The 21,799-nt window shown below is 41.7% G+C and overlaps 2 protein-coding genes across 3 annotated transcripts; both read left to right on the top strand.

Moving 5' to 3' along the window:
• The first annotated feature begins 23 nt into the window (after positions 1-23).
• On the top strand, positions 24-7,995 carry LOC126401946 (NADH-ubiquinone oxidoreductase 75 kDa subunit, mitochondrial-like). Its single transcript, XM_050063528.1, has 19 exons — positions 24-114; positions 2,583-2,659; positions 3,116-3,207; positions 3,449-3,556; positions 3,687-3,763; positions 3,884-3,965; positions 4,160-4,290; positions 4,393-4,578; positions 4,724-4,858; positions 4,986-5,100; positions 5,245-5,390; positions 5,506-5,634; positions 5,779-5,908; positions 6,063-6,223; positions 6,387-6,541; positions 7,009-7,184; positions 7,293-7,427; positions 7,529-7,601; positions 7,703-7,995. The coding sequence occupies exons 2-19, from the start codon at positions 2,587-2,589 to the stop codon at positions 7,792-7,794; spliced, it is 2,196 nt and encodes a 731-aa protein (XP_049919485.1). The 5' UTR covers positions 24-114; positions 2,583-2,586; the 3' UTR covers positions 7,795-7,995.
• A 1,223-nt stretch (positions 7,996-9,218) lies between these two features.
• On the top strand, positions 9,219-14,263 carry zgc:110699 (uncharacterized protein LOC325371 homolog). 2 transcript variants are annotated; one of them, XM_050063486.1, is made up of 8 exons: positions 9,219-9,336; positions 9,507-9,608; positions 12,057-12,113; positions 12,199-12,272; positions 12,372-12,510; positions 13,051-13,144; positions 13,288-13,359; positions 13,830-14,263. In XM_050063486.1, exons 2-8 carry the CDS (start codon positions 9,557-9,559, stop codon positions 13,936-13,938), a joined length of 597 nt encoding a protein of 198 aa, XP_049919443.1. In that variant the 5' UTR covers positions 9,219-9,336; positions 9,507-9,556; the 3' UTR covers positions 13,939-14,263. The 2 variants fall into 2 exon arrangements, with proteins under 2 accessions (XP_049919443.1, XP_049919445.1); XM_050063488.1 differs by having other exon boundaries at positions 9,254-9,306.
• The last annotated feature ends 7,536 nt before the right edge of the window (positions 14,264-21,799 follow it).

Below are 21,799 nucleotides of genomic sequence, written 5' to 3'. Positions count from 1 at the left end.
TGGTGATAAACGGAAGTGGAACATTGTGCTATTTCCGCTAATACGCCATAGCTATTTGATTGGGAGTAAACTCAGATCACCGCTGTTCTGGTCCAGAAGGCCAAATAGCGAAAGGTAAGAATCAGAAACATATTTTGCACGCATAAACGCATAAAACTAGTTATTCTTTAATTGCAATATCAGCGGAAAGTTATGTGTTTGACCTTATTAGCCGCTGTTAGCCCTTTACAACATTGCAGTGCCCGTGTCCTTGAATACTCTTAGCTAACGCTGTTAGCCTGCAAGTAATGAATCCACATTGGAAGGTCCATGCTACACAGTGGCTTCGTCTACTGTCCACATTACTGTAAAAACTGTACATTATCGTGTCCGACATTTTGCTATGTCAGTATGCTTCGGAATATCTCCTTTTCGTCTCTGTTCATTATCTCCTTGAAACGTTGACTACGTGGTTGAGTGGCTTGTTGTTGTTGACAGTGCTGTTAAGGTAGCTAGCATTAGCTATGTTGACTCTAATACATCTCTGTAGGAATTGTTGAGTTTGTGCAGTAACGTTATCTGAAAAATAAACTCCACTGAAAGAGTCCAATATGATTTCTTGGATAAGAGGGCAACATTATCCGGGCTTTGTTGGCCTCTAACTGAGACCTCAACCCTAAAGATATACATATAACATAATCTCAAAGCTTTCTGAATCTGAGTCCAAACTCCAAACTAAAACATGCTTCTGGCTGAAAAGCAAAATAATTATAACTTTTATCAAATAAATATTAATGATCAAAACCTGCAGCTATGCAGCTTTGTATGAAATCTAAGCAGTGCAAGATAATGTTGATGGTGTTATTGTTAGTGGCATATTAATAATTGTTATGAAACCATGGCTGTACTTAATTATGGCTGAACCATATATCTCTATTATCTATTGTGATAAATGACTGGATACTGGTTTCAATTTTGCATATTGGAATATTGTAAGTGTTGTCTCTTCTTGGTTAAAAGTGATTTTTTTTTTTTTTTTGCCAGACTGATATAGTGGTATAATCATTTGCCTTTATCCATTTCGTCCTTATATTCAAATTACTGCTAATTATTTATCAAAATTCCAACTGTGTAAATATGTAGTGAAAGCACCAGTAGTCAACCTTGTAATATCATCACAATATTGATATTGGGATATTTAGCAAAACAATATATTATATTGTAACTATCCAAAAAAACATTTATATTATTACATTATATTTATATATTATATTTGATTTTCTTCTTTTTGCAAAGTGGGGTACTTAATTTTGCATAGTTGTCAGTCATTTGAATTTTGCAACTTGTCGATTAACAAGTTTATTTTGTTGAAAACATATTATGTATCCCTAGTCTCGCTCACCAGACATTTCTCAAGAAAAGAAAGGTCTGGCTGGGCCGACTCTCACTTTAAGATTGGAGAAAAAAACGCCCTGGCTGCTTGTATTTCTCTCAACCAATCACAGTCTTTCTGGGCGGTGCCACAGCAACAAAGTGCTTGCAAAAATATTGCCGGGGGGAAACAGGTTTTGGTGTAACACGGCCACAAAAATATCACCTACAGGACGCGAACCATGGCAGAAAAATGGCTACATCCCCGCAAGATCAAACACCGCAAAAGTTAGTAAAGGACGTGTTGAAAACGGTTGAAAACTGCTACACAACCGGAGGTGGTAGGGCGGGACTTCAGCGGGTGGCTCATTCTGCCCAATGAGAGGCTGATCTATGCAGCGAACTTCCGCCCACTCAGACTAATGTATCCCAGACTTTTCATTTTAAAATAATGTTGTGGCAAAACAAGTTGTGCAAAAACCTCAAGATGTACAAACCCTTTTAGAGGACTGTATATTCTCTACAGTACAGAGATTATGAAAAGATTGACCAAATAATTTGTCAGCTTTGTTGAATTTACACCAAACAAATTCAGTTCAAGTTCATCAACAGCAAAGTAATCTGCGTAAGAATATAAATGATCAATTACTCATAATATGAGAATAAGGTTAGCTTGGTCACGTCCAAAGTCTGGCCCAGGGGCTAAGTGGATTGATTTTAAACATCTCATGGCTTGTCTTTCAAAATATACAATATGATTAATGCAGTATTGGTAAACTGGTTAAGCAAGCTCACTTTGCATTTTTTTCTCTTCACCTCATGGTGGCAGAACTGTCACACAGTTTGTAGACATGCACTAAGTAGCAACAACAGAGGCAGAACTAATACGATTTCATAAACAAACGGTAATCAAGCAAACAAACTGTTATCTAACAGCAGACATTTCCTGCTAGGTGACAGATGTGGCCACAGCAAAGAAGCATAAAGTCGACAGTGAGGGCCGCTGCTTTCATAAGCCGTGGAAAGATAAATAGTTTTTCACTGATAGATGAAACAGTTGCGTTTTTCTCATACTTATGTGATTTTTTTTTTTAATAACCCATGTGATGCAAGAAGCAGCTGGCTTCCAGGTATTGCCACGTTTATCTAGTCTGGCCCCCATTTGAAAAAGCTTGGATGCCCCGGGGTTAGCTCAGATGTTGACAGCTTTCTTTTCTGTTTTCCTTTCTCAGAGTCATGTTGCGACTGCCAAACGTCGGCCGGGCTCTAGCCGGAGCTGCCAAGAGCAGCCTGGCTCCATCCAACACTGGTAAGACGAATATGTGTGTGTGTGTGTGTCCCATCTGTATGTGTGTCAAGGTCAAGGTAGCAGTTATTCTACTCAGTTTTAATGAGCAGCTTGTTAGTATACTGTTTTAAATCAAATAACTTAATGATTTTATTCTATTATCATTTGTATTTTATTTCCTGTTTTAAACTCAGTTGTGTTTCTGTGTGTTAGCTGATTTTTCCTAGTTTATATATTTTTCAGAAGCATCCCATGAATAGTTTCCTTTATTTTGGGTTCAGTCTGTTTCCGTCATTTTGTGTCGAAACATATTCATTTACTTCATTTAAAGATATACAGTATCAGTCCAAAGCTTCATTCCCCTGAAGTCCATTTTTGTCTCACTTTTTTTGGGAAACTGAATATACTTAGATCCATTTTATTTATCAGGTGTCGTTAAATTTCAGTAAATTTAACCGTTGTGTTTATCATTTCCAGTGCGTACTCCAGTGCGTGCAGCCAGCAACATGGTGGAAGTGTTTGTAGACGGGAAACCACTGGAGGTGGAGCCTGGAACGACTGTGCTGCAGGTAAAGAAAACATCAGATTATGTTACTGCAAACCAATACAGGTATTTCATGTGGTCCCTTCCTTCATATTAAATACTGTATTTTGTATGTATCTAGTCACCAATAGGCACTATTTTGTCGTATGTTGTCCTGACATGATTTAGTCCATTAATGAAGACACGTTTAAATATAATGGATCTGAGCCTGTTGTGTATTTTTGGTTTCTTGTCTGTATAATCTGACTGTTGTCTTTCTCCTTCAGGCCTGTGAGAAGGCAGGAATCCAGATCCCCAGGTTCTGTTACCACGAGCGTCTCTCAGTGGCAGGAAACTGTCGCATGTGTCTGGTGGAGATTGAGAAAGCTCCAAAGGTAACAAAGCGCACGCAGCCACTAGGCTGAAAGTGCATTAAACTGAACATTTAGAAGTCAATAGACTAGGTGCCTTTGCTTAGGAACACTTGCAGTACCACTGTCTAATTGATGTGTGTGTGCCTTTCAGCCGGTAGCAGCTTGTGCCATGCCTGTCATGAAGGGTTGGAACATCCTCACCAACTCAGAGAAGACGCGCAAAGCCAGGTACAAATTTAGACTTTCTAATATGATTATGATTTTTCACAAACTTTTAAAATGTCACCTAAGTTAATAAAGTACTAAAACTGGCTTGATGAACATCTATGTGTGTGTGTGTCTCATCAGAGAGGGAGTGATGGAGTTCCTGTTGGCCAACCACCCACTGGACTGTCCCATTTGTGATCAGGGAGGAGAATGTGACCTACAGGTAACTGTGGAGTGATGTGCAACACATCGGTGTGGGACTTATTTTTCCTCTGGACGAGAGGCTAGATCTTGAGGGTGAACTGTCCCTTAAACCTCCCTCAAATGATTACCTTTAGGTTAAACGGCTAGTTCACCTAAATTACATGCAGATAGTTTTGATTTTGAGGTTTTATTATTTGCCTTCTGTGTTCTCAGGATCAGTCCATGCAGTTTGGTTCAGACCGCAGTCGTTTCTCAGAAGGAAAAAGGGCAGTGGAGGACAAGAACATCGGGCCGCTCATCAAAACCATCATGACCCGCTGCATCCAGTGCACACGCTGCGTCCGGTAAGTCCATCATAAACATCCTTACTTATATCAGTCATCATATACTGGCGGTGGTGGACCATATGACATCCTGTAACAGCACTGTTATGCATTCCTGTGTAGTTTTGCCAGTGAGATCGCAGGTGTTGAAGACTTGGGAACGACAGGAAGGGGAAACAACTTGCAGATCGGGACATATGTGGAGAAGATGTTCATGTCAGAGCTGTCGGGCAATGTTATTGATGTCTGTCCAGTCGGAGCGCTCACCTCCAAACCCTACGCTTTCACTGCACGACCATGGGAGACCAGGTAGGGCAGGAACTATCACCACAAAAAAAGTTATGAGCTGTTTTGTTTTTTTTTGAAACTACAGTACCTTATTTGGTTCAGCAGTGAAAGGCATTTTGTTCAGTAAATGTGTTTTCTTTAACCTCCTCCTCTGATTTCTTTGCAGGAAAACAGAGTCGATCGATGTGCTGGATGCTGTGGGCAGTAACATCGTGGTGAGCACAAGAGGAGGGGAGGTGATGAGGGTGATGCCCAGGCTGAACGAAGACGTCAACGAAGAGTGGATCTCCGACAAGACCAGGTAAAACCCAAACGTTAAAATACTTCTGACTGGATTAAAGAAGTGAAATCAGTCTTCTTTCAAAGTTAGATCAGTTGCTATGTAGCTCGACAAAGGAGAACAAAAATCACCAAATGTGTGTCCTCAGGTTTGCATACGATGGTCTGAAGAGGCAGAGGTTGACCCAACCAATGGTGAAAGATGAGGCAGGTCAGCTGACCCCGACCACCTGGGAGGACGCTCTCACTCGTGTCGCTGGAGCTGTAAGTTTGCCTGTTTATTCCTCTTCCTACAGTTGTTACAGGTGATGTTTATGCCTTCTTATTTTTACAAGCCATGTTTGCTGTATCGTATTTGAGTCTGTATGTATGAATATGTGTTTGTGTTGTGTGTGTGTGTGTGTGTAGCTGCAGAGCGTGCAGGGCAGTGAGGTCGCAGCCATCGCAGGAGGCATGGCAGACGCTGAAGCTCTGGTCTCCCTCAAAGACCTCCTCAACAGACTCAATTCCGAAAACCTCTGCACTGAGGAGCTCTTCCCTATGGCGGGGGCAGGGTAAGACTGTGTGTGTGTCTGTAGTTGTATTCAGTTAAAGTAAATATGTAATGTACAGGGTCGACAAAGTGTCTTTAGTTGTACTGGACACAGTTTTTTCTTTCTCTCTCTTCAGCACTGACCTGCGCTCCAACTACCTGTTGAACTCTCGCATCACCGGCATCGAGGAGTGTGACCTGCTGCTGCTCATAGGAACCAACCCACGCTACGAAGCACCGCTGTTCAATGCTAGAATCCGCAAGAGGTATACTCATACATCATTTCAGTGCTCCTCCTGGAAACAGCAGAAGTGGCTTTTATACTGGATGAAATCCAAGTTATGTAATCAGTGTTATTTGTTTGCCTCCCTTTTTTCTGTCTGTCTCTTTTCCTCCTCTTCCTCTCTCAGTTGGCTCCATAATGAGCTGCGTGTTGCCATGGTGGGTCACCAGGTCGATCTGAGTTTCTCATACGACCATCTGGGAGAGGAGACTTCAGTCCTGAGTGAGCTGGCAAACGGCACACACCCCTTCTGCCAGGTAAAGGACTTGCACGCAGTCTGACACAGAGGATGTTTGGAGGGAGCTTTGGTGCTGATTGATGAACTGATGGGACTTTCCTTTTTTGGCAGCTCTCTGATGAATTTCTGGCAACTTATGCGTAAAATTTTCCTTTCCTTTTTCCTGTCTCCAGGTCCTCTCCGCTGCTAAGCGTCCTGTGGTGGTTGTGGGCAGCAGCGCTCTGCAGAGAGAAGACGGAGCTGCAATTTTGAGGACCGTCTCCACCATCGCTCAGAACGCCAGAACCAGCAGTGGAGTGGAAGAGGGGTGGAAAGTCCTCAATGTCCTGCACAGGTAAAACTTGGCAATCGTTTTAGGTGTGGACTTGTGACGCTGTCGACAGTTTCTGCAGATTCAAGTTGTTTGTGATTGACTGTTTTGCACATGAAGTTGGCCTCTATTAGCGAAGTACAGTAGCTGCTTCCTGCTCATTCTTTATGTGTTTGTGTGTGAGCAGAGTGGCCAGTCAGGTGGCTGCGTTGGACCTGGGCTACAAGCCTGGTGTGGACGCCATCAGAGCAAATCCACCCAAAGTCCTGTTTCTGCTGGGAGCTGATGCTGGCTGCATCACCAGAGCCGACCTGCCTAAAGACAGCCTCATCATCTACCAGGGTACACACACACACACACACACACACACACACACACACACACAAACACAGATATGGAGCAACATTAGCCCTCCGGTATAACTTGAGTATCAGTGAATGAATGTATAAATAATACAGGAATTAATAAATAGATACAGGGAAAAATGTATTAATAAATACATGAATAAGTAAAAACAGAAATAGATAATTAAATGTAAAAAAAATACCACAATAAATAATTACAAATCGATATAAATATATGACTAAATAAAAGAATAAATGGCTAAATATAGAAAAAAAACTAAATGTATAAATAAATGCAGGAATAAAAAAAATAAAGAAAATTTTATTATTCATTTATTTCTGTATTCATTTATTAATAGTTGTCACTTTTCGTCGTCCATACAGACACATGCCACAAAGCACACACAAATTCAGTGGAAACCATGAGAATGAAAATATATTAAAGATCATTTTCATCCCCTCCAGGTCACCATGGTGACGTAGGAGCACCAATGGCAGACATCATCCTACCCAGTGCTGCATACACAGAGAAAAACGCCACTTACGTCAACACCGAAGGCAGGAGCCAACACACCCGAGTGGCTGTCACCCCTCCTGGGCTGGCCAGAGAGGACTGGAAGATCCTCAGGGCTGTATCTGAAGTACGCAGGACGTCACTGACATGGCACAAGCTAACGTTCATACTGTTGTTAACAATTGAATCTGACCAAAAAGCAGAGTGTTTAAAAGTTATGTCTGTGTGTTTGCAGCTGGCTGGTTTGACGCTGCCTTACGACTCTCTGGATGATGTCCGATCCAGACTAGCCGAGGTTTCTCCTAATCTGGTTCGTTATGACGATGTAGAGGAGGCAAACTACTTCAAGCAGGCGAATGAACTTGCCCAGGTACACACACAAACACACACACATCCCATCCATAGAGTCAGAATGCAGAAGAAAGAAGAAGAGAATGATCCGTCTCTGTTTTATCGCTCTGTTCCTCACAGACTGTGAACCAGGACCTCATCGCAGCTCCTCTGGTGCCACCTCAGCTAACAGTGAAGGACTTCTACATGACAGGTAAGTGTGTCTCTTTTTTAAATAGTGCAAACACAGACGGCAAAAACAAAAATATAAAAATGTCTCATAACCTCTTGTGACCCCTGCCTCTCTGTGTTCAGACTCCATCAGCAGAGCTTCCCAGACGATGGCCAAATGCGTCAAAGCCGTGACACAAGGAGCAGCCGCCGTCGACGAGCCGTCTGTTTGCTGAACACCCAGCACACACAGTCCATCTCCCTCCTCTGCTGAAACGCACACTTCTCAAAACAAACTCGGTGTCGCTCCTTAATTTAAAGTTGTCCTTGATGCTTGTAGTATAAATGGTTTTCACTCCTGTGAGCAAGCTTTGTTGAATAAAGCGTATAAAAAACCTATGAAATATGAATAAAATCTTACAAATGTCTTTACTCCAGTTTGAGTGGTTTTCTTTTATTGCATGTTTGGTTGAAAATCAGCTCCTCACATACTTCATTTGTCATTCCTTCACTTATTTTACTCATGTATTAAGGCTTTAACAAGTTGTGGCCTCCAGCTTCTGCTCTTAACTGCTTTACTTCAAACATTAAAACGTCAGATTTTTAATTTTCCAGGCAGCGTTTGCCAAATCCTCTCGTATGAAATATGCTCAAATCTGGGTCCTTGCACAGGCCTGCTGACGTGCAGGAGGCCCAAAAGAGGAACCCAGAGGTCAGGTCAAGGCCACTGCATGAGTAAAGGAAATAATTAAGACGTTAATGGCCTTATTGTGCTGAAAGGAAAAGTGTGACATTTGGGAAATCATTAGATTTTTTTGAGGAAGAACAAGATGGATACCACTCTCATGACCGTAGAGCCGGATTTTCCGTACTTAAGCTGCTGGTGAGACTCTGGTGTCTTCTCCATCAGAATACTTGAAAATTACCTCAGAAAAAGAGCCACAGATGCAAATATTGTTAACTTGGCTCAGGAGCAGGCCCAAGCCTCAACCACACCTCTGATTACCTGCCAAGCCTACTGATACCTGCTCTGTCTCAAAGTTCTCCACCCACCCTTCATTTCCCTTTCCTTTCCCGTCATCCATCATCCTCCCGACCAACATTCCTTCATCATCTCTTCCCTTCTCCCTTCATCTCTTCTTATTAAATCTGATGCATACCTCTCTTCCAACGTCTCATTCTTGGTACCATCTAGGGGGCCTGTAATCAGCTCGGGCTGAAAAACGGCTGAGACAGAACCCCCACACTGAGTCTACCTCCGCTTGATCTCCAGTTCATCGTCCCAGATCGTCCTAACAGAAGACATCCCTCTTCCACTTTGTGAATTACAATTCAACTTTGAAACGACATTGTTGTGATGCTACTTGCAAGTGGGAAAAAAGCAGCTCACATGTTGAAACTCTTTTTTGGAAAATTTGGGGATTTCAGGGTGGAGCAAGTTTATCTTGAGCTCGGGATTTAAGGGCAAGCCTTTGGGGACTGACTGTAAGCCACCTACAATCCCCAAAAAGAGAGTGTATATGTGTCTTGAATAGATCCAGAGTGGGATACTGGTGTCTGGAGTTGGACACAGTTCCTCCAGACAAATGGCTCTTGTCATATACTGTTCCCTGAGAGAGGGAGAGAGAAGGAGAGAGCTCTTATAACCAAACAGAAGCGCACACACACACACTCACACACACACTCAGAGAGAGAAGACAGTCCCATCTCTTCATTCCCTGTCTGCTCAGTGTCTGAGACTGAACACAGTGAGTTTTGCTCCTCTCTGTATCTTAAAGGTCAGTATTATTGCATCCTATAGTGTCGTAGTGCTACTTAGTTTGTGTCAGTTACACCTTTTTGGTTTTATATTTAGATATTGTTATATAAAGTCTGGTTGTGAGGCTGCATGTAGTTTTGTACTTTTAATTTTCTGTTGCAACTTCACGATGACTCTTCCTCTCTTTAGGGTTTCCATGCAGGGACAGACAGTGGACTAATACTGGGCCCAACAGGAAAATGGTTCCAGTTAAACTCCTCATTCTGGGAGCTCAGAACACTGGAAAAACAGGTAGATGACAAACTAGAGACAAACGTTAATGACACGCAGGTAGACGAGAAGGTGGAGAGACAGGATGGGAATGTGTGTGCACACACTTAGGTCAGACACACTGTCACATGTTCGTCACGTGAAAAACGTCAGTTAAAGTCATGAGAAGAGGTTAAGTTTAGGGTTAGGTTTTGGTCACGGTTTAAGAGGTTCTGCCAAATATGGAAGCCGCACACAGGTCTAAAGCTGACCCTCTTTCTCCTCATGAGCATTGGAGTGTAAATGTATCCAGCCAACTACTGCCTTATGGCTTTTGTCAAAACTTTTCATGGTGGTAAAAAAGAAATTGCTTTGTTTTAATGAGGCATTGTTGCATTATAAAGTGTGGTGTTCATTTTGCATAATTTAATAAGAGCAGTCTGATGTAAGTGACTTGTTGGGTTGTTATTCTCCATAAAACGAAAGACTGATGAGTAAACTGACTCTTTGTACAAGACACCATCACTACAGGCAGTGGTGGAGGAAGTATTCAGATCCTGTTCACACTGTGAAAATACTTAATTATAAGTAAGTTAAGTAAGTCCTGCATTGAATATGTTACTGAAGTAAAAGTATGCAAGTATAATCAGGAAAATGAACTTTAAGTGTTAACAGTGTGAGTGCTCAAGCAGAAAAACCTCCAAATTATTCAAAAGAAAAACTGAGTCAGTGAGGGAGTGACATCGTCGTGCTATGTCAAACTCTCACAAGCTCGTCCTTAATTTCCTTCTGGATTAATAAAATATCTACCTAAAAATAAAGATAAAAAGGAAAAGCAGCAAATCTTCACATTTGTGAGGCTGGAACCATGAGATGTTCTGGCATTAAAATGACTATGTTCATTAGTTGGACAGTGTTTCATTGATTTTGTGAAGGAAACTGAACGAAGAATCCAAAAACACAGAAAATTCTTAACTCTTTGATGTTTAAAAGGGTTAGTTCGGATCCACTGAAGTCACGCAATTACACAAACTGACCAACTGACCAAGGCAGTGGTAGACCAGCAGCTCCTGTGTTCAGCAGGGTAAAATAACTCATTTTATTAATGGAGTCTGGAGTTTAATGAGAGCAAAGATAAGTTTCACTGGGGCGTAAGTGGCTTGGTGGATGGAGCGGGCGCCACATGGACAAGGCTGTCATCGCAGCGGCCTGGGCGCTCCCCTCTCTCTCTCCCCCTTTCACTCTTAGCTGTCCTGTCCATTAAAGGCAAAATGCCCCAAAAATATCTTTAAAAAAAAAAAAAGAAGATAAGTTTCACTTTCCGATCAGTTCCACGTCAGGAAAGGGCTGTTTGTTTGAGAGGAGCTAAGCATATGACCGGACAAATGAGACTTGGATTCAGGGTGTCCACAGGTCCTTAAAAAGTCTTAAAATATCTTAAATTCAGATTCAATATATCCGGTCACATTACTGTTAAAATTTCTCCAGCCAGACAGACCAAATGACTGTTTACAATCACTGGACAGACCGAGGAAATTTTTTTTTCCCTGCAGTATTTCTGTGAATATTGCAATAATAAATAGCATTTATGACAGCAATTTTGGGCGATTAAAAGGTCTCACAAAGTCTTCTATTAAACTTGATTATATCTGTAGACATCCTGGGATTGTACTGCACGACTTGTGTAAATGTGAGTTTTTGGATTCTTCGTTCGCCGTGAAGGCGTGCGAGAAAACCAAAGTTTTCTTTATGAATTCAGTGTGACACGGTGAATAACTGATATACAAATGGTCATTTTGTGGATAAAGTATATACCTTTAAATATACAGTTGGATAGCTTCATCTGCACCATAATATTCATATTGTACACAATATTTTTTACAATATTTACCCCCAAACTATTGTGGATTACAAGGATAAAGTGGCAGGGAGAGAAAAGTACCTCAAATTCGTACTTAAGTAAATGTACTTTGTTACACCCCACCACTGACTACAGGACATTTACAGCAGATTTATTTCATAGTTCATGTGTACATGTTTGATTATGAGCTAGAAAGACCATAAATCATATCTGTAAGGTGAGATGCTGATGTGACAGAGGCAGACAACAAGCTTTAATCCCTGAAAAATGGATGAAAAGCCGCTCATTTCTCAGCTGTAAAGGCTCAAATAACAGCTTAAACAAGTCGGAGTAACCTTTTAATGTGTCCTGCCAAAAGGAAATACAGAGAGCCCTCAAACAGCAGACGTCAAACAAACCATCCAGACTCCTTTCATCCAAACACAGAAAAAGCACTTCTGCATTTGTTTAAATAAGGCAGGTAACATTACCAAGAGGGTGATCCTCTTAGCCACGTCACACATGAACATACAGACGGCTGCAGATCAGACGGACATATGTGAATCAAACTTCATGTGTGTGAATGCACAGTATTAGTTAGTGTGTGTTTCTGGCAGTTTATTCTGTTGGTGTCTGTTTTGTGTCTCCAGCACTGTGTGTTCGTTTCATAACCAAGCGCTTCATTGGTGAATACGACCATAAGAAGGGTAAATATTCATTCCAATAAACAGCATTGAAACGGAGGAAATAATTAGGATAAAATAAGTAACACATGTGTTTGTTTTACCACAGAGGTGACCTACCGATGCAGTCGGGTGGTGGACCAGGAAGCTATTGACCTGGAGATCTTGGATATAGCCTGTAAGGTAAATATTGGCTTTCAATTAGTAAGTATTTCCGAAATGTCAAACAGTTCCTTTTGTTTGCACCAGTGGTAGCTTTGCACATGACATTATCTCCTCCAGGAAAACTGTGTGGCTTCTTTGGAGTCCTCCATCCGCTGGGCAGATGGTTTCCTGCTGCTCTACTCCATCACACAACGCCTCAGCTTCCTGGAGGTCCCTCAGCTCAAGAAACTCATCGACCAGACCAAACAGAGTCTGGGTAGGAAAAATTGTGGGGTGAACTGTCCCTTTAATGGGCTACACTCGTTTGACAGCATTAAGATAAAGGCTGCATGTGTAAAAACATGCCTTCTGCAAGCTTTGGCAGGAAGTCAGTGAAATTATTTGAACTCTCTGATGTGTTTTCATAGAAAATAAAGTGTCAGCATCATCAGTTTGTGTCAACATTATTTTGGAGACACATGAAAGAGACTTTGGACAACTAACCAACACTCCAGCTGTTGAGCTACTGAAACAGCTGCACAATCTCCACAGGAACACTGTGTTCACTATGTTTGCTCTTAAAGTCCACTGAGTCTCTGCTCTCACTCAGTCTGCCTATTGTCACCTTCACACACACACACATGCACAGATGTAGCGTACATACAGTATAGTCCATGTTTGGTAAGCTATCCTGGGATCTGTAGGTAACGTGTTAACACAGACTCCCAACTTAGCCTGCCATAACATCATCCTGCCAGTTTATTGTCACCTTACTTTACCATGTGTGTGTGTGTGTATGTGTGTATGTGTGTGTCAGTTGTTCCCACAGTGCTGGTAGCCAATAAGGCAGACTTGGAAATTGGCAGGGAGGTGACAACAGAGGAAGGACAGAGACTGGCAAAGGACTTAAGGTTTGTTTGTGAGTGTTTGCAGTTAATTCCCACTTGCACTTGTATACTTAGATTTAAAATAGTACACATCCTACACACTGTATTTCCTCCTGTCTTTTTATGTTTTGTTTTGTTGATATGAATTACACTGCATGTGTGTGTAGGTGCAGTTTCAGGGAGCTGTCGGTCGCAGAAGCTGTTTTAGCTGTGGAAGCAGCCGTGTTTCAGCTCATCAGGTTTGGCTCAGCTATAATATAATAAGTTTTTATTGATTTGTTGAAGCTCAAGCACACGACATAAGCTGCGTCCCAATTCTATACACTCATTTTATTGAGTGTTCACACTGGACATGTAACAGAATAAAGCATACAAATACAGCAGCCTGCATGCTTACTTGAGACAACTTGACTTTTGAGTGTGCTGTTGACGTACACTGTTCTCCCACAGTGCAATGCACAAAGGAAATGAAGGAGCTTTTCACAGCTGGGGAAAAAAAAGTAATAAATTTGGATGGTGATGAGGCAGCTCCAGTGATGCCCCCCACATTGATTGTAAGGAATGAAACATTTACCAGGAACAAGCCTTCTCAGAGCAGCTCCAGAGGAAAAAAAATCTAAGAAGACATTTTGCTGTCTTTCTCTGAAGTTTAAATGGCAAAGAGACAACTGACACTTGGTGGTGATGCTTTGTCTGTCGTGTCTGACAGGTTGGTGTTGGATCAGCAGCGCCCTCTTCCTGACCGCCGCTCCTACATGCTGACCGTTCGCCACGCTCTGACCAGGAAGCTAACCCGATCTAAGACCATGCAGTGGTGACCGCTGCAAACAAACAGTTCACTGGTTGTTATAGTGGGACTTTTGAGAACACTCTTCACTTATTTGGCTGTTTTCTAGCTTCAGTCTGGAGCTCCTGGCTTTCTGTATTCATGGTTGTTGAGGCCTGTGGGTGTCACTAAGGATCATGCAGGGAAAGTGTGCAACATCACAGAAATGCTTTGATATTAAAAGCAAATAACTGTAGATAAAAAGTGTGAGCTTGCCTGCCTTAGAGAGATGACTGAACATACAAACTCCAATTTCAGTTTGCAGTTCTGTTGATATTACTGCACAGTTCCATCTCTGAGGTTGGATCTGGATGAATACAACAATAGAGAGATAAATGTGTCTTCAGTTTAATGGGTGGAGGGGGAGAAAATATAAAGTGGTCCAAATGCACTTCCAAAGACAGATGATGTTCCTTTTTAAGTTGCATTTTAGATACTCACCAAGTTATTTTAGAAGACAAAAATATCTGTGCAATTGGGGTCGAAATATGGCGATAATCAGAATATATTTCTCTTATTGCAGCCCATATTTTTGTTTATTGACATGATTAAACTTCTTATATGTAATGTGTTGTATTCTCCAGTAGAGGGCGGTACAGCCATTTCATCCTGTGCAGACTCACCACAGTCCCACAGTATATCAAATTCACTATTTGACCAAAAGTATTTGAGTATCCCTGATGAGTTTGATACGGAAGAATCTGACCCAGATTAAGTCAGATCAAAAATCTGAAAGGAGGTTGTTATAGGAGATGATTAATGCCTATGGTTTTGGACTAAGAATCATATGGGTATAATGTTGGGTGTCCATGTAGTTTTCGCCTGGCTGTTAACTTCATGGATCAGTTTTATAACTTTTACAAAAATACAAGGATCTAACCAGTCTGTGAGCTAGTCAGTGAAGTTGGTAAGTAAATCATATAAACTTGTAGGAGTGCGTAGATAATATAACATCGTGTAAAGAATGAGGCTGGCTTTGATTACAGTCTTGGCCTTATTTAACTCAATGTTCCTCTCCATGCATCTCCCTCTCTTTCTCCTCATGGCACACTCTGAACTTCTGAACTTTACGATCAGCGAGAGACATCCGAAAAAAGAGACACAGGAAAAGGCAACGCAGAAATTAAGAGAGACTATAACAGGGAAGGAAAACATTGGGATTCTTTGGCATGTGATTCATCTGTACGGAGGAGAGAAAGGAACGACGAGCGGCTGTTTATATAAACTGCTCTGGCTGCTCACTTGTAAAGGCCTGATGGGAAAATTGACTGGGTGCTGATTTCCATCTCACCACTCTGTCCTCCCCCATGATCATTTATTATACATCAACTGCTCCACCCAACGACAACTAACCAACCAACCAACCAACCAACCAACCAACCAACCACAGAACCCCACTGGGCTCCATGTACAAACACAGAGGATGAAAATGTGCAGACAGATTTTGGCTTTAAAGATTTTCATTATACCACATCCCATTTTTGATTCTATTTATGGCTGGTATTTACCCATTCAATGTTTTGTAGTAAATCTGTCACTGGCGGGGTCCGCCTTTCCCACGTATTATTAAACTACACCTGCTTTCACCACAGGTGTCACTAAATCAGCCATGACTGAATTCTTAGAGAAGCTGTATGCGACATTCAGAGCATATCTATAATTCAGAGTCTGAGCCAGGATTGTTTGCACACGGCTCTCAACATGGAGGTGGCTGAGCCGGCAGCTAGCAGCTAATGGTGCTAAGAGTGCTAACAATGGTAACAGTGCTGACAGAGCTTACAGTGTTTAGCTGGAGGGTACGCTTTTGCAACAACATGGTCCTGTTATCAGCGGTAACAGCCATAGGAGCGCAGTTCCACACAGCAGCAATTCGCTAACCATAACTCCGCTACAGCTTTATGTAGCAAATAGTTGTTCACTGCTATATTAATGCTAATGAGTGTCATATAAAGAACATTTAAAGATTATAATCTCCTCCTTTAATCGAGGCCAAGCCCAGCATCAGGCCATCAAAGCTCTCTCTGGCACAGCCAAACAGGCAAGCTGGCGTCTATGGATAAAGAGGAAAGACGCCATTTAGGTCCCGAAATACGACTCACAACAGCAGGATACAAGGGAGTAAAAGCAGAGGGGGGCACACCTGGGATAGTAGGTGTTGCCAATGAGCCGTCTGGAGATGCTGAAGGGGGGTACCCACTTTATGACCACAATGAAGCTTTTACTCTCCCTAAAAAATCTTCCTGTGCTTCTTTATGTAGCTTTTTCTCTGTATAGCTTGCTCCTAATAGCACAAGTTTTGTTTCAGGTGAGGTGATAGGTTGGATGATGATGCTTGGAGCCCCCAAAAGGTCTTGTGTCGGCCCTGACCACTAATTCAACAGACTGCTTGGGAACAGAAGTCAAACTTAAGTATTAATTTACATTCATCATCATGAGTGGGTGTCACAGTGAATACAATCAAGCCTCTTAACAGGGTCAGCACAGGCAGTGAGGCAAGCAGATGATGTGAGGACTAATAGTAATCTTCTGGTTGTGATCGTGTGATGGAGAGTGAAGCTATCATTTACTCACACAGACAAACATAAACTATATTTTCTCCACCCCGAGGCTGTGATGTTTGTTTGTGATGCCAACAAACCTGGCTGGATTTGAGAGACAGACAGGCGGAGATAGAAGAGGATGATGACAACAATGAACGTGTGGAGGGGTAATGACATCACAGCGGTCACCAAGGAGACGAAAGGTCAGAACCCAGAGTCACCTCTTCAGCTAATGCATTCATGCTCTGTCTCAGAATAGAGGATGAGTCATACTCGCTGCATCATCGCAGCAGGAGCCAATCAGAGAGCTGTCTGTCACAGCGTGCATCAACAGATAACCAACCAATCACAGAGCCATAGCTTTTGGGTTGTACAAATATTTTCAAAATACATTTTTAATCAAATGTATTCCCTTAATCCATAATTAACACTTATATATAAAATAGGGTTATTTACCTTGTAACAATATATGAATGCTGAATATATAAAATGAGTCTTTGTGTCCAGCTCTCACTCTGCATCCTGGACTGTGTCCTGTGTCCAAGAGGAGGTGGACACTTCCATAAAAGCTGATCAGTGCAACTGAGTTGAGTTTAACCCTTTAAAACCTGAGGAAATTAGCTTGATTTCTTTTTTTAAAGATGGGAAGAACGCAATGAGCAACGAAAGAAGAAATTACCCAAAATATTAGAAAGAAATTAGAAAAATTTAAAACAAGAAATTATTTTTAAACAAAGTTAAAAACAAACAGGGAAATGACCTGGAAAAAGTGTTTAAAAATTATGATAACTCTGTAAAATAATTTTAAGATGTAATAGTAAAGATAATTATAAATATAGTTTTCCCTAGCTTTTTTCCCTTATTTAAATAAATTTTTTGCAATTTGTGGGACAATTCTAACCAAGTTGCTCTTTGCCTTTTTTCCTATGTTTTTGAAAGAGATCGCACCAATTCACTCAGGGTTGAAAGGTTTAAATACTTGCAAAAGGCGTTCGAAAGCAGCACGAGAAAAGTGATGTCGCTCCAGGTTCCAAAGGGTTAAACCATAGACTGTATAAATAATGGACATAGCCACCATGATGTCACTCACTGGTTTGTGGACTCCTGTTTTCAAGCCTTAAGTCTGCCATTTTGGCCATCGTCTTTTTGGATTTTGGAGCCAGAAGTGACCATATTTGGATGAGAGGGCGGAGATAACCCCGATGCTAGCTGCTAGCTTGGTTAGCACAGTGCATTTACAGCTATGGTTGACTGTGGTAATGGTACATTTCTGAAGCAAAAAAACAGGCTTAACACATTAAAACAAAATACACTTACCTGAAAAATTGAATATCCGATTTATTCTAGTACAACCACATGCTGGCCAAGACTTTTTTAGGCGACCAAAATGTTAAAATTAACTTTCATGCTCACACTAAAATAGGAACAACTACATCTGTGCCTATGCACTGTGAATCTGGGGTTACGCCATGGTTACATTAGGTAACTGATGTCGTCGTAGCAGCTTGTTGACGAACAGCACCCACCTGTTGGCAACGCCCTTAATTATGCATAACTTTAAGCACATTTAAATGGGTGAATTACATAAAAATTCATCCCCATACAACGGGGATATTAGCTATAGAGACCAAGACAGTTTTTTTTTGTACCAGGCTGTAAAAATGTTTATTTCTGCAGGACATCTTAACATGGGGGTCTGTGAGGACTGACTCGCTCTTGGAGTCAGCCTCAAGTGGCCATTAGAGGAACTGCACTTTTTGACACTTCCACATTTGCTTCATTTTTCAGCCCCGGAGGTTGCAGCTTGGTTTGAACTGAGTTTCTTCTACTTTGCAGGCAGCCATTTGCTTCCATTCATTACACCACAGTTCCAAAATTGAGTTTATTTCAAGCAGGAGTGATGACTAACGACATCTCTGTTAATAATGACAGTGAAAAAAGTGAAAAATACCATTCATAAATAATCAAGAAAATAGGGTTTGATATGAGAAACATCATTAGAATGATCATTTTAATATAAAAGGCAAAATGTGGGGTTTTGGTTGTTTTATTTACATTCAGCATTTCTCATTGTCATTGCTTTCTTCAGGCACAACAATTTTGTTAGATGCATTTCCCATTTTCTATACAACCTTCACAAAGACGTTTTTGAATGTTTTGAAATGTGCTTTGTTTACGTCGACATTGCCTTCTCCTGTTTACCTGGCAAATTACTGCTTCTGACACACATTACCTTAGCAGAGTTGTGCACCACATCACAAGTTACGCAAACAACATAAAACATTGCCCCACAGTGCCCCAAGTGGTCCAAAACTCCACAGGGTACCTTTAAATTTGAAAAAGGATTAGTTTCATTTATTGTACTCAAGGGAAGTTCACCACAGTTATGCAACACCAATGTGTGTGAGAGAAAAACAGAGACACCCTGTTCATTGAGGTGGGACACCTCCGTAAACTGATATGTGGAGGGAGAAAGGAGACAGTGAAAAGAAAAGAGGAGGAAGCACAGATAGGGGGAATGAGCGAAATGGAAAAGGCATGAAAAAAGAAAAACCAGGAAGAACAAGGTGGGAAGAGGATGCAGAGTAACAGGAGAACATTACATAACCGTTACTAACTATTGTTTGAACTGGGACATAAAACATACCCACACACACCTGATGGTATTCATTGCTCAGTATGACAATGGGGTTTAACTCTAACACACCCTCTGCAATGACGATGATGTGAACAGCAAAGTCAGGGACAAATCCATGGAAATATCAAGTAGCACATATTAAAGGAAATGTCATTATTTTATTCACTGTATGCAGTCGATGTCTTGGTAGGTATTTTATAAGTATTAAGCGCCATCATCAGGTCCAAATTTTAATTTAGCGCTGGTTCATTCTGCAAATAAATAACACTTGGAAATGCCCTTCTTACAAGCCTCTTTACTGAAATCTACCCAGATTATGTAACTGGTTTAGAGCTGCACACACACACACACACACACATGCACCTCTGATACCTGCAACACACTGGACAGAGTTTCAGTCTCTCTGTCTCTGCCTCTGTCTCTCACAGGAGAAACAGTCTGGGGCAGGATGAGAGGTGAGGAATGAGATGGGCGAGCCTGAGCAATCATGGAAGAGAAAGAAATATCTGTTTCATTCCCACTTTGTGTGTTGTAGCTGCAGGTAATATATCAGGATGTCAAAACAGGTTGTCTTTTTCTGTTGTTCTTTCACACACAACACAGCCATGTATGTCTTATTTTGATTGTCTTATTTACATTAAAACATTAACTAATTAATTAATCAAATCGCAATGACTCTGTCTCACCTAAAGGGGGTAATATTACATTTGCACTCTACCAAAAGCTCTAGTTCCTGCTGGTCGACATTTCCACTGACATTTGGTCTTAAGGCAAGAAAAGCCCAGGTGGAACTAATAACATGAATGAGGGCTCAGCTCCATTTAAGTGTCCCAGGATGTCATACCAGTGAGCCGCCACACACAAAACAGATCAAACAAATGAACCCAACATGGCCTCTTAAAGGCCACTTAGCCTGGCTGATCAGACCTCTGCTCAGGTGGAAGTCGTACTGACAGTGATGTCAGGTCACCGAACTTGTTGTACTAATGAGAATGATGAAGCTGTAATTTGTCCCCCCTGGCTAACAGGAGAGTGAGGGAGATGTCAAACCAGTCTGTGCACACACACACAGTCCTGACAGGACAGCCAGTGAGTCAAAATAATTAAAGTCATCTGTGTGAGTGTGTCATGGGTGTGCAGGGCACTTTGATGCTGCAATAATTCCCCAAATCTACATCTTGAAAACTCCTATAATGAAAATAAAACATTAAACTGATACTGCAAGAAGCCCCTCCGCGAAGAGAGTGTCAGAAAACACTTATATTTTAGCATAAAACTGCTTTTACCAGTGTTTTTTGCCTGTTTAAATCACCTGGGGTCTCATTAATAAACACTGCGTACACACAAAACGAGGCCTGAAAGAGGTGTATGCTAATTCCCAAGCAAAAGCTGTGATGTATAAAAACAGACTTTAGGGGAGAAACTTTGTCCCATGCTTACGAACATTATGGAGACAGGAAATTGGCGATGCAGATGGTGAGATGGAAGCCTGATTGTAGAAACTGTTGAATATTTTTGGGCTTTTGTTCGTATGTACTTTTTTTTATGGATCCTCTGCATTGTTTTGTAAATGAGACCCCTGTTGCATTTGTTTTGGAGAGAAGGAGAAGTTATGGGAGATAAAAGGTGAGCACACATCAACAGGTGCTGGTCTAGTTGCCTGTCTCTGACATGCCAAACAGCGTTGGAGAGACACTGATTTTTAACTTAAAACTGCTTTAATCAGCATTTACCGGTTTAAATCGCCGGGTCCATTTGTTTTGGAGATGAGGAGACCATCCATCCATCAATTTTCATCCACAGATCCAAAGCCAGGTCGCGGGGTCAGCATGCTGACGTGAAACTTTTTCAGTGTTTTTACCAGTTTTAATCACACGATCCATTTGTTTTGGGGAGGAAGAGACCTCTGCAGATAATTCAGCAATTGGTAAAAACCTCCTGAACAATGGTTAACCGGGTGAAGTTTCAACTGGTTGCAATCTGCAATCCTCACCACTAGATGGCACTAAATCTCCCTAAATCTTACACACTGTTCATTTAAAGGCTAGTTCACATTACACGATTTTCACCCTGATTTTGCGTTGCAAAGACTATCGTAATCTTTTGAGTGTTCATACCTGGCGACGTGTGTTTCTATCATCGGGAATCCCACTAACTGCGTTACGACCTGTGTGTGCACACCACAAGATTTCTCCACCAAACCCTCGCCGACAGAGCCCCAGATAACGCGGTGACGTCACCAAACTACGTTTTTTAACTTGGAGACGACACATCGTAAAAGCATGGGTATTCTTCCCACTGTTGAATCAGATCTGCTTCCAGGGCCTTGGTCCAAACACAATGCGCTACCCGTGATCCTGTGGACACTGCCATTGTTGTTGTCGCTTGCTGTCTTGTCGGTGTTGCCAGATCTTGGGAGAGAAAGAAACAACCAGGGCTATGGAAACAAGCCCAAAAGAAGCGACAGATATTTATAGAGAGAGGCGATGTTTCGAGAGCAAGCCCAAATAAGCAACTCCACTTTCGAAACAATCCCAAAAAAACGCAACCCGTAACCTGGCAACCCTGTGGCTTGTCCTCCTCACATTTCTTCCATCCTCCTGCGTGCTGACGTGGGAAGTATCCCGCCTCTCATTGGCTGATGCTCTTTGTCAGTCGTGTCAGACTTCTCCAGT

The sequence above is a fragment of the Epinephelus moara genome, chromosome 15 (genome assembly GCF_006386435.1).
Source record: "Epinephelus moara isolate mb chromosome 15, YSFRI_EMoa_1.0, whole genome shotgun sequence".
In the NCBI taxonomy this organism is placed as follows: domain Eukaryota; kingdom Metazoa; phylum Chordata; class Actinopteri; order Perciformes; family Serranidae; genus Epinephelus; species Epinephelus moara.
This window is presented reverse-complemented; position numbering and strand designations above follow the sequence as displayed.